The sequence below is a fragment of the Saccopteryx leptura genome, chromosome 2 (genome assembly GCF_036850995.1).
Source record: "Saccopteryx leptura isolate mSacLep1 chromosome 2, mSacLep1_pri_phased_curated, whole genome shotgun sequence".
Taxonomy (NCBI): domain Eukaryota; kingdom Metazoa; phylum Chordata; class Mammalia; order Chiroptera; family Emballonuridae; genus Saccopteryx; species Saccopteryx leptura.
In genome coordinates, this window is record NC_089504.1 from 346955208 (window position 1) to 346967479 (window position 12272).

At 49.2% G+C, this 12272-nt stretch overlaps 1 protein-coding gene across 1 annotated transcript in view; it reads right to left on the minus strand.

The window, feature by feature from the left end:
• Window positions 1-2010, minus strand: part of ERBB2 (erb-b2 receptor tyrosine kinase 2) — a 28783-nt gene extending 26773 nt beyond the window's left edge. The window contains exon 1 of the mRNA XM_066364284.1: window positions 1659-2010. Within this exon, the coding sequence (XP_066220381.1) occupies window positions 1659-1731 (73 nt within the window). The 5' untranslated portion in view covers window positions 1732-2010. The remainder of the gene's footprint in view (window positions 1-1658) is intronic.
• Between the last annotated feature and the right edge of the window lie 10262 nt (window positions 2011-12272).

Sequence of the window (12272 nt, forward strand, 5' to 3'; positions counted from 1 at the left end):
ATTCCTACCTGCTCAGCTCACAGGCCCAGGTGGGCGAGGAGGGCAGCACCTGGCCTGACAGCCCAGGCTGGGAAACAGGGAAGGGAAGGATGGGCTCAAAGGAAAGGAGGCTTCTTCCTCAGAGGGAAGGCGCGGGGCCACCTCCCGCTGTTTACAACAGAGCTGGCCCAGCACCTAGACGGAGAGGGAGTTCCTGGAGAGGGCAGAGTTCAGAGCTGAGTCCCCAAGTCAGCAGAGTGACTGTTTAGCAACACAAAACCCAGACACACAAACACACAGACCACACAACTCAAGAACATCCTAGCATAGAGGCCCCTCAGATCCAGCAATGCTCTGACAGAGGGGCCCTCTGGCAACACAGACAAGATGACAGCCACCCCTTCTCCTGACTCTGTGACCTATGGAGACCACCCACCACTCACAGAATGCTCTCATTGTGTCTTCCCCACAACCTGGTGATGCAGGAAACAGTGTCGCCCATGCTCAAGGTAGATTAACAGTGATTTCAAGTGAGTGGACGGAGGTCGCACTGCCTGGGGTCCAACCTGTATTCACTGTTTACTTGTGGCTACTTGATCTCTTTAAACCCAGGTTTTCGCCTGGAAATGGGAATTCTAACTAGCAGAACTTCTCTCATAGGACGGTTCTGAGGATTAAAAGAGGGAACACACGCAAAATACCATGTGCAGTGCCTGGCACTGAGTATAAGTCCAGGCTTACTGTTACTGCATACAGATGGACGGATGGGGCAGGACACACCGTTCTCCACACACAGCATGCGGGGAAAGGCTGGACAACCCAGACCTCTGCATACCCGATCTGGTCCTATCTCTAAGCCTTCGCCCATCCCCAGCTGCCAGGCATGGCTCCCGTACAACTCTCCCACTTCATGCCCCAGACTAGGAAACCCACCCTGCCGCCCATGCTCTCCAAAAGTCACAAAGCACACAGCCCCTGAGCTGGCACTCAAGAAACTTGTTCAAAACAAACGTGCCCCCCCTTCCCCCACTACAGTTGCGTGAGGCGATTTCGCGGTCCGACTGGCCAACCTCTCCTCCAGGCTCCGGCTGGACAGGTTACTTTCCCCACCTCCCCCCTCTACACCCCGATCTTGCCTGAAGCAGAAGTCACTAAACCCAATCGGCCGAAGAGGGGCGGGGAGGGGGGCGGGGGGAGGCCAGCGCAGGAGGGACCCCCGAGGAATCCAGCCCAGTCCAGTCCGGAGGCGGAGGCTGCCAACTGGAAAGGCTTTGAGAAAGCTCGAGGGGGCTCAAGAAGGGGGAACGGACACACACACACACACACACACACACACACACGCACCGTGCGCGCACACACGCACGCACCCTTTACGGAAAACTTTCTGAACAATTTCAGAGAACTTTTTTGACAAGTTCCCGGAGCCGTCGCGGAATCTGGAAAGAGCTGTTTCTTGAATGGGACATCGAGAAGCGCTTCGGTGTAACTGTCCCCGCTCTGCCCCACCTTCTTTTGCCCCCTCCCCGCCGAGGACCCGCGGCTCCGAGCGCCTGGACTGTCCGAAACTTCGGGTCGGGAACCTCGTCCGGCCGCCTCTGCCTCGCCTGCCCGAGGATTTCGGCGGAGGTCCCAGGCTGCGGGGTCCCGTCGCGGTTCCCTGCCCTCCACCCTAGACTCACCTTGGGTGCCCGCGGCTCCGGGGGGCAGGAGGGCGAGGAGGAGCCCCCAGCGGTACCAGGCCGCCAGCTCCATTGTCCTCACTGCGGCTCCGGCCCCATGGCTCCAGCTGGACCAGGCTGGGGGGCTGGCCGGTGAGCGGCGGGCGCTCGGCGGCGAAAGGGCTCCCCGTTAAGGGGCGGGCGGCTGCCTCGGGGGACTCTTGTCGGTTCTCTGGGCACGATGGAGGGGAATCTCAGCTCCACAACTTCATTCTTGTACTTCCTCGAGGCAGCCCTCCTCCCACACCTCCTCCTCCTCCTGTGATTGGGAGCCAGCGCGCTCACAGCTCGCCCCCACCCCACCCCCTCCAACCGCATTCCAGCAAGTCCCTGGGAGTGGCAACTCCCGGCTTCACTTTCTCCCTCTCTCGGCGCAGGCCTGGGATACGTCCCTCCCAACACCAGCACGCACCGGGTGCCTGCAGCCTTTCCCACCTGTTTCCATGGAGAACCCTAAAAGCAGAGAAGGTGATCGCGTCCCCTCCCCCAGGACTTTGGGGTAAATGCTTTAGGCTGCCATCCTCTTTAAGTCGCAGGTTTCATCGTAAACATTCCTGGCGAGTTTGCATCCTACTCTGCCACATGCCTGTTCGTTTTAATATCAAATAATGTTTTCCTGACCACATCCGTAAGTAAAACTGATAATCAAGCAGGGGCGTGTGTTATGTTTAACTTGTGGCTTCCAGGACTCCTTGGCGCCCAGTCTCGAATCTTTTAGGTGTCTTTTCCAGTATGAAAAGCATGGTTTTAAGAAGGTCCAGACGTTTGGGGAGCGAGGGTCAAATTGCAGGGACCTTCAATTTGAAGAGCATCCCTTGTTTCTTTACAACTAGGGCATTCAGCACCAATTTTTCCAACGTTCCTTCTTTCTCCCTTACTATCCATTAGCCCACTCAGTTCCATCTCCCCACCCTGCATTCTACCTGGAGCCCCAGGCCTTGTACTCAAGCTCCAGTGGGGGGGGGGGGGGTATAGGGAGTGGAAGAAAGGCATGTTTTTGTTAGAAATTCCAATAAAATGCTTCATGAGACATACCTCTTACACTAACAAATTATTCCTGTTTATCTGAAATTCACATTTAACTGGGCATCCTTATTCTTATTTGCTAAATCTGGCCACTCTGGTTGGAATGCCTCAGCCAAGGGCATGCTTGACCTGCTCATGAGGGGATCAGAGGCACCTACTAGGGACTGAAGAGTGGTCACTAGCATTTCTTAAGCTGTGTCTATATTCCCCAGCATGGAGACAGGGAGGAGAACTGGAGAACAGGGATCAGAAAGACCTGAGTTCAAAACTCCACTCTACCACATCTTAGCTGTGTGAACTTGGGCAAGTGACTGAGCCTTTCTTGGTCTGTTTGCTCACTTGTAAAATAACATCTGGCATTCTGTGGTAGGGGTTAAAGGAGATGATGCCTACTGAAGCACTCAGCACAGTACTTACTTAGCACATAGTAGTTGCTCAATAAATGGTCTCAGGGTTAGTTATACTGCTGCAGATCCAGGTTTTGTGGAGCCCAAACCTTATGAAATTTGGGAGACTCTCTAGGAAAAGAAATACAAAGTTTTGAATACAAGATTTGACACATGTTTCCAGCTCTAACAAGTGATACCTCAAGGATCAGTCATGAATCCAATTAACATAATCAAGACAAGTTTACTGTTTGTTTGCTTGTTTGTTTGTTTAATAGAATGTAAAAGATTCATGAACATCACATGTTGCAAGGGTGAATGTGGGTAATGGCATATGTGTCTTGACCATGAAGTCCAATGGATTTATTCTTTGGATGATAGTCACAAATGTTCAAGAAATACTATTGTGTCTAGGGACACAGCTGCCTTTCAGGATGGGTATCAACACCTCTATTTTCTCTAGGGTGCAAGTTAAGAGAGAGGGTGAGGGTCAAGGAAATAGAGGCTCAAACCAGTTAACCAATTTACCCAGGATCCTCTCAGGGCTAATGAGGAAAAAGTCAAACATCCAGCAAAATCATCCCTTTACCTTCACCCCATCACACAGCCCAAGACCTGGTCAAAGTGCCTCTCAGCCCTTCAGGGTGACGAGACAGTTTATCTGCCTCCAGAAGTCACTTGCTAGTCACACACAGGAGGGCTTATGCATGGATATGTGTGCATTAGGCCTTCAAGAGACCATCAGGGTGTTAGGGTCTGGGTCAGCGATGCCCCTTCTCTTCTAGGCCCACCCTCCCCTGACATGGAGTTAGAAGGGTTGGTTTGGCCAGGACAGCTGCTGTGGCACCATCCTTTACTGGATCCCCCATGCTGTGCCACTCTGTCCTAGAACCACACTCCTCAACTCACTGAGGAAGCGGGTGTTATCTTTGTTTTGCAGAAGAGGCAACCTGAGGTTCCCAGATAATGGGAACTGAGGCAGGAAGCTTTGCCTTCATCCATTCCACTCCAGAGCCCCAAATTAAGAGTACCATGAACCCACCTTCACCTCAGGCCTCTGCAAGGGAGCCAAAAGAGGGTCCTCCAGAAATCCTGTAGCTAACTACAGGTCCCACCCCCCTCCTGCCCTGCCAAGCCAACCCAAGCCAACCCAAGCCAACCCAAGCCAACCCAATCCAAGCCAAACCAAGCCAAGCCAAGCCCACCTCTCTGCATCCCAGATCCCAGAAGAAAACTCGAACTGAAGACAATAGTCTGCCCCAACGGGCTGCCAAGATGGGGCGGAGCCAGCGGGCTGGAGTGGGATGGGGGAGGAGCGGAGGTCAGAACTCACACCCCCAGGAGGAGGCTCGAGAAGGGCCGAGGCTCCCAGAGAGAATAAGCCCATTCAGAGCTGGGAAGGAAGGGAAAAAGGCTTGTCTGGTGTTTGACAAGAGGAGAGGAAGGGGGGCAAGGGTGGGCGCTTCTGATTCGCTTCTCCCCTCCACTGCCTGGCAGGAGAGCGGAGGAAAGAGGATGTCTGTGGGACAAAGGCTGAGGGGGGAGAGCACGGGGGGGGGGGGGGGGGGCTGGGAGACCAACATGGTTGCTGGAGGAGCCCGAGAGTTTGCCAGCAGGTTCCAGTGCGGACCCTGCGACACTGGAGGGAGGGAGACAGCTACAGAGAGGGGCGACCCTGCTACACTGGAGGGAGGGAGACAGCTACAGAGGAGAGGGGCGACTGCAGCACGGAGGGAAGCCAACCAAGGGGCAGAGGACGATGCACGAGAGGTGTTTGGGTGACAGGTGCCCGGCCTTTGGGAAGGAGAGGTGACCACTGGCACTTGGGAGGCAAGAAGGGGCTCTGACTTAGGGAAAGTGACCTCCAAGTGTTCATAAACCGGGGTCTGAAATCAGTGGCTTGTGAAATGCCAATCAATCATTGACCAGCACCCACTCACTGAGACTGGGGGGCACAGGAGGGGTGTGTGTGTGTGTGTATGTGTGTGTGGTGTGTGTGGTGTGTGTGGTGTGTGTGTATGGTGTGTGTGTGTGTGTCCGCACCAGAGTCTCCTCCTTCTGCCTACCTCACCAGCCAGCCTGGGTCAGAGGAGGACTGAAAACAAACAGAAAAGGGAGGAGACAGTCCACAGTCCAAGGTCTAGGCCACAAAGTGAGGCCTACCCCAAAGGGCCTTGAGTCTGGGGCATGGATTGCTGAGGAAGTGTTTGTATGAATTCGTTACTTGGAAGGAGTCCTCGAGAGTAGGCACCAGGACTCCCTGGAGCCACAGAATAATTTGGAACATTGTGATAAGAAAATCTGTACTTCCTAAAGGTGGCCTTTTAAGAATACCGTACTTGTGATCTGCCTGACCTGTGGTGGCAGAGTGGATAAAGCATCAACCTGGAACACTGAGGTTGCCAGTTCGAAACCCCTGGCCTGACCAGTCAAAACATGCAGGAAGCAACTATGAGTTGATGCTTCCCACTCCTCCCCCCTCCCTGCTACCCTTGCCTTTCTCTCTTTCTTTCTCTTTCTCTTCTCTCTAAAATCAATAAATTAAAAATAAAATAAAATCAATAAGTAGAATCTTAAAAAAAAAGATTATTTGCAATCTAACCACTGGAGGGTCGCTCTTTGGGCCCATGGGCCAGGTTCAGTCCCAGTTGCTAGGTTTAAAGAGGGGCATGCTGATCACCCTCCCCGGCCCCTCTCCCTGCCATCCCTAGGTCCTTCTCTCTTCCGAGGCTGCTTTGCCAAGACAGAAAGCACTCCTATACTCTCAGCCCACCTGGTTTTAATGCACAGACATGTGCTTCCATCCTGGCCCGTGCATCCAGGCTGTCAAGGTTTGTGTTCCTATGTCCTGTGCCGGCCACTTAACCTGTGCGGAGGTCTTTCCTAAGAGAGTCGCTGGACTGTGTGGCCTTGTATAAGGCTTCACTTTGCTGGCTGAAATAAGCAGAGTTGGATTGAATGGTTCCCGGTCACAGCGTTTAGGATTTGGAGTGGGGGGCAATGACTCCTTTCAAAACTCCATGCTTATCCCTTGAAAGCCCTATTGAGCCATCCCTCTGCCCAATTTCCAGTTCTTTGTTTTCACGAGCACTGCTTCCTCCTTGTGTTCCATTTGGCCCTTCAGGACCCCAGCTCATCCCCCTTATGCGTCAACACAGACCAGTGGGGTTATGAAGGAAGACTTGCTTGCCTCTCTGGCTTTGGGTTTCAGGAAGAGGAGCCTAGTATGGGGGTTGGGAACGAGTCTCCCCAGAAAGTGCCACTCTGGCATGCAGATTATTTCGAGCTGTAAACAGTTAAAGCCCAACAAACTCTGGAAGAGTTTTGTTTTTGTTTTTATAACCTCCCCCTCTCCTGGCTAAAGAGCTTCAGAAAGAAAATCCTGCTTCAGGAAGGGAACCTTAGCATAATCACTTTAATATAAAATACATATGAATTAAGGGTGTCAGAGAGGATCCAAGCAAAAATCGGTTCACTAGATTGCCCTCTGCACCCCATTGTTTCTAGGTGGCCCTGCAAGAATTTGTTTACCAAGCCCTGGCCAGGTCACTCAGTTACTTGGAGCATTGTCCCCATGCATCGAGGTTGTGGGTTTGATCCCCAGTCAGGGCACATGCAAGAATCAACCAATGAATGCATAAGTGAGTAGAACAACAAATCAATGTTTCTCTCTCTCTCTCAAATATCAATAAATAAAACTTAGAAAAACAGTAATCAACAATGAATGCATAAGTGAGTAGAACAACAAATCAATGTTTCTCTCTCTCTCTCAAATATCAATAAATAAAACTTAGAAAAACAACAATCAACCAATGAATGTGTAAATGAATAGGACACTAGGTCGATGTTTCTCTCTCTCTCTAAAAATAAATAAATAAATAAAATTTTATATCAATAAAAAGATTTTGTTTACCAAATATTTGCTTCTTTTTGTCTGTGCTTACCATGCCCTCCTCAGTCCAAAATAACATTTATACATAATTTTGCCTATCGTCTTTAGAATTTTCATGCTTCTGTGAATTACCTCTGAGCATATATAAAAATTTTATTTTCTCAGCCTGACCTGTGGTGGTGCAGTGGATAAAGAGTCGACCTGGAACACCGAGGTCACCAGTTCAAAACCCTGCACTTGTCTGGTCAAGGCACATATGGGAGTTGAAGCTTCCTGCTCCTCCCCCCTTTCTCTCTCTCTCTCCTCTCTAAAATGAGTAAATAAATAAATTAATTAATTTTAAAAAATTTATTTTCTTTTTATTTTTTTTTTTTAGATTTTATTTATTCATTTTTAGAGAAAGAGTAGGCAAACCAAGGGCTTTTTTTTTCTTTTTTTTTTTCTTTACAGAGACAGAGAGTGAGTCAGAGAGGGATAGACAGGGACAGACAGACAGGAATGACAGACAGACAGGAATGGAGAGAGATGAGAAACATCAATCATTAGTTTTTCATTGCGCGTTGCAACACCTTAGTTGTTCATTGGTTGCTTTCTCATATGTGCCTTGACCGCGGGCCTTCAGCAGACCGAGTAACCCCTTGCTGGAGCCAGCAACTTTGGGTTCAAGCTGGTGGGCTTTTTGCTCAAACCAGATGAGCCTGCGCTCAAGCTGGCAACCTCGGGGTCTTGAACCTGCGTCCTCTGCATCCCAGTCCGACGCTTTATCCATTGCGCCACCGCCTGGTCAGGCCCAAGGGCTTCTTTTTAAGATTTTATTTTATTTATTCTAGAGAGCAGAGAGACAGAGAAGGCGGGAGGAGCAAGAAGCATCAACTCTCATATGTGCCTCGACAGGGCAAGCCCAGGGTTTCAAACCAGTGACCTCAGTGTTCCAGACGCTTTATCCTCTGTGCCACCACAGGTCAGGCCTGAATTTCTCTTGTTAACCTGCTGTCTTTTAAATTATTTGACCAGCCAGAAGAACTAAAAGGGTAAGGGGAAAGTTTCCTTGGCCCTGACACTAAGAAGCTTCTCAATGCAATCGTAAGACCTGGTCTGGTGGAGCTGTTCTAGTTTCAAGTGATGTCATTCACCAACCCCACACTGTTTTTTGTTTTGTTTTGTTTTGTTTTGTTTTGTTTTGTTTTGTGTGTGTCTGGGTGTGTGTGTGTGGCAGAGAGAGAGTCAGAGAGAGGGACAGATAGGGACAGACAGACAGAAACGGAGATATGAGAAACATCAATTCTTTGTTGCGGCTCCTTAGTTGTTCATTGCTTTCTCATATGTGCCATGATGGGGGGTGGCTACAGCAGCCTGAGTGACCCCTTGCTCAAACCAGTGACCTTGGGCTCAAGTTAGTGAGCCTTGCTCAAACCAGATGAGCCCACACTCAAGCTGGCGACCTCGGGGCCTCGAACCTGGGTCCTCTGTGTCCCAGTTCGACGCTCTATCCACTGCGCCATTGCCTGGTCAGGCAGGGGCCAATCATTCTATAAGATTTTGTCAATTCCTCTTCCAATTTGTCTGCACCTTCCCCACCCCACCACCATCTGGTCTAAGCTGCTATCCTTTGCCCACAGGTGGAGGCGCTGGCCTTTGATCTCCTGCTGCTGCTGCTTTCAATGTCCCCCCAGCCCCTCCTTCCCCACCACAGCCAAAGTGAATGTTTTAAATAAAAATCAGGTCGTTTAATTCCCTCCACTGCTAAAACACCTCCCAATTGCTTCCTTTGGCCTAAACCTTTCACCTTGACCTTCTTTTTTGTTTTTCAAAAATGCCAAACTTGTTTCTGCCTGAGGGCATTTGCACTGGCTGCTCTCTCAGCCTAGAACAATCTGCCCTGAGGTATTAGCAAAGCCGGTTTCTTCTGGTCTTGCAGGTTTCTGCTCAAATGTTACTTTCTTTTTCAAAAAGACTTTCTCTGACCGCCCAGGGTAGCCTCTCCCTCCTTCCTCATTCCCTTCTTCTGCTCTGTACCTCTCTACTACATTATCCAATTACATATAACTCAACACTTCACTATATGAAATTGTTCTTTTAACATTTTTCTTTATTTTTAATTGGTGATATAGACAGATGGTACAGAATTTTAATTTTTTATTTATTTATTCATTTCAGAGAGAAGAGAGAGAGAGAAGGGGAGAGGAGGAGAAGGAAGCATCAACTCCCATATGTGCCTTGACCAGGCAAGCCCAGGGTTTCGAACCAGTGACCTCAGCATTCCAGGTCGATGCTTTATCCACTGCGCCATCACAGGTCAGGGCCAGGTGGTACAGAATTTTAACGGTACAAAAATAAAACGTCTCTCACTTCGTAGACACACAGTTTTCCTTTTCCCAAATGCAACTATTTCCACTTTCTTATGTATCTTTCTAGATTTATTCTCTAAAATAACAAACATAATATACACCCATTATATATTTTTTAAAGATTTTATTTATTGGTTTTAGAGAGGGAGAGAAGGGGGGATAGGAGTGGGAAGCATCAACTCATAGTAGCTGCTTCTTGTTTGTTCCTTGACCCGGCAAGCTTGGAGTTTTGTTTTTTTGTTTTGTTTTGTTTTGTTTTTCTCCGGAAACGGGGAGAGACAGTCAGTCAGACTCCCGCATGCGCCCGACCGGGATCCACTGGGCATGCCCACCAGGGGACGATGCTCTGCCCACCAGGGGGCGATGCTCTGCCCCTCCGGGGGTCGCTCTGTTGCGACCAGAGCCACTCTAGCACCTGGGGCAGAGGCCGAGGAGCCATCCCCAGCACCCGGGCCATCTTTGCTCCAGTGGAGCCTCGGCTGCGGGAGGGGAAGAGAGAGACAGAGAGGAAGGAGAGGGGGAGGGGTGGAGAAGCAGATGGGCGCTTCTCCTGTGTGCCCTGGCCAGGAATCGAACCCGGGACTCCTGCACGCCAGGCTGACGCTCTACCACTGAGCCAACCAGCCAGGGCCAAATTTTGTCTCTTATTGAAAGCGAAAGGGAGTTCTTCAGATACCCTTAATCATTTTAGAGAACTTAAAACCAAATGACCCAGTTGTCCTTGTAAGTTAGGAGATTTCCATATCCTTCTCCCTCTATTTTCCAAAGAAAGGACAGGGCAGAAAGCCTGACTTTTCCTCTTTAAAATGGCGTTGCCGGCCCTGGCCGGTTTGCTCAGTGGTAGAGCGTTGGACTGGTGTGCAGGAGTCCCGGGTTTGACTCCCGGCCAGGGCACACAGGAGAAGCGCCCATCTGCTTCTCCACCCCTCCCCCTCTCCTTCCTCTCTGTCTCTCTCTTCCCCTCCCGCAGCCAAGGCTCCATTGGAGCAAAGTTGGCCCGGGCGCTGAGGATGGCTCCATGGCCTCTGCCTCAGGCGCTAGAATGGCTCTGGTTGCAACAGAGTGACGCCCCAGAGGGGCAGAGCATCGCCTCCTGGTGGGCATGCCGTGCGGGTGGATCCCAGTCAGGCACATGCAGGAGTCTGACTGCCTCCCCATTTCCAGCTTCAGAAAAATACAAAAAAATAAAATAAAATAAAATGGCGTTGCCAATACTAAGTTTTACAGCTCTCTGGCACCTTACCACAAAAGAAACTTCAATTTGCCTTTCTATTTATTTATGCATTCATTGGTTGATTCTTGTATGTGCCCTGACCAGGGAATGAACCCACAACTTTGGTGTATCCGGATAATGCTCTAACCAACAGAGCTACCCGGCCAGGGCTATACACTCTTATTTTTTTCACATGAAGTAACATGTATAGACACATACACACACATACACACTGTTTACATCTTGCTTTTCACACTTACCAAGAACATGAAGGTTTTCCCATGTCAGTACATTATAAATCCTCCCATTCCTATTAATTTCTGTTCAGCATTCCATTGTAATTGTATGGATTTTTCTCAATTAATGTAATTCATTCCCTATCAATGTACATTTAGTTGTTTCCTTTTCTTTTTCTATTGAAAATAGCAAACATTGTTGCCATGAATAGCTTTGTACTTAGACCATTTTGTACTTGTGTAGGTATACCTAGGAGAGAAATTGCTGGTTAGAAGGGTTGTGCAAATTGCTGGATTAAGAGTTATGTATAGCCTGACCTGTGGTGGCGCAGTGGATAAAGCGTTGACCTGGAAATGCTGAGGTCGCCGGTTCGAAACCCTGGGCTTGCCTGGTCAAGGCACATATGGGAGTTGATGCTTCCACCTCCTCCCCCTATCTCTCTCCTCTCTCTCTCTCTCTCTCCCCCTCTCTCTCCTCTCTAAAATGAATAAATAAAATAAAAATTAAAAAAAAAAAAGAAAAGAAAATATTAAAAAAAAAAAAAAAAAAAAAAAGAGTTATGTATAATTGCCTGACCAGGCAGTGGCTCAGTGGCTCACTAGAGCGTCAGACTGGGATGCTGAGGACCCAGGTTCGAGACCCCGAGGTTGCCGGCTTGAGCGCAGGCTCATCTGGTTTGAGCAAAGCTCACCGGCTTGGACCCAAGGTCGCTGGCTTGAGCAAGGGGTTACTCAGTCTGCTGTAGCCCCACGGTCAAGGCACATATGAGAAAGCAATCAATGAACAACTAAGGTGTCGCAACGAAAAACTGATGATTGATGCTTCTCATCTCTCTCTGATCCAGTCTGTCTGTCCCTATCTGTCCCTCTCTCTGAGATAGACTCTCTCTCTGTCTCTGTAAAAAAAAAAAAAAAAAAAAGAGTTATGTATAATTCATAGTCTAATAGTGCTAAATTATCCTACATAGTGATCATACCAATGTGCTCTTACATTAGCAATGAAATTATCTTTTTTTTTTTAATGTCAGTTTTTTTTATTTTTTATTCATCTTTAGAGAGGAAAGGGAGAGACAGAGAGAGAAGGGGGAAGGTGCTGGAAGCATCAACTCCCATATGTGCCTTGACCAGGCAAGCCCAGGGTTTTGAACCGGCGGCCTCAGCATTTCCAGGTCGACGCTTTATCCACTGCGCCACCACAGGTCAGGCTGAAATTATCTTAATCTTTTGTTTAATACTTGTTGATTTTGTGTACTGCCCGTCTCCCTCTCTGACCACCAGAAGGAAAGGGCCTTGTTCATCATTCTGTCTCCAGAGTCTCACACATGGTAAACTGCGATAAATATTTGAGGAATAAAGACCTCTCATTGGGTGTTTCTGTCAGTCGCGCTGCAGCGTCTAGTACCTCTAGGACCAGAAGAGGATTTTCTGTTCTTCGACATTGTAGCTGTTTACTATTGGAATCAGTGAAGTTTCG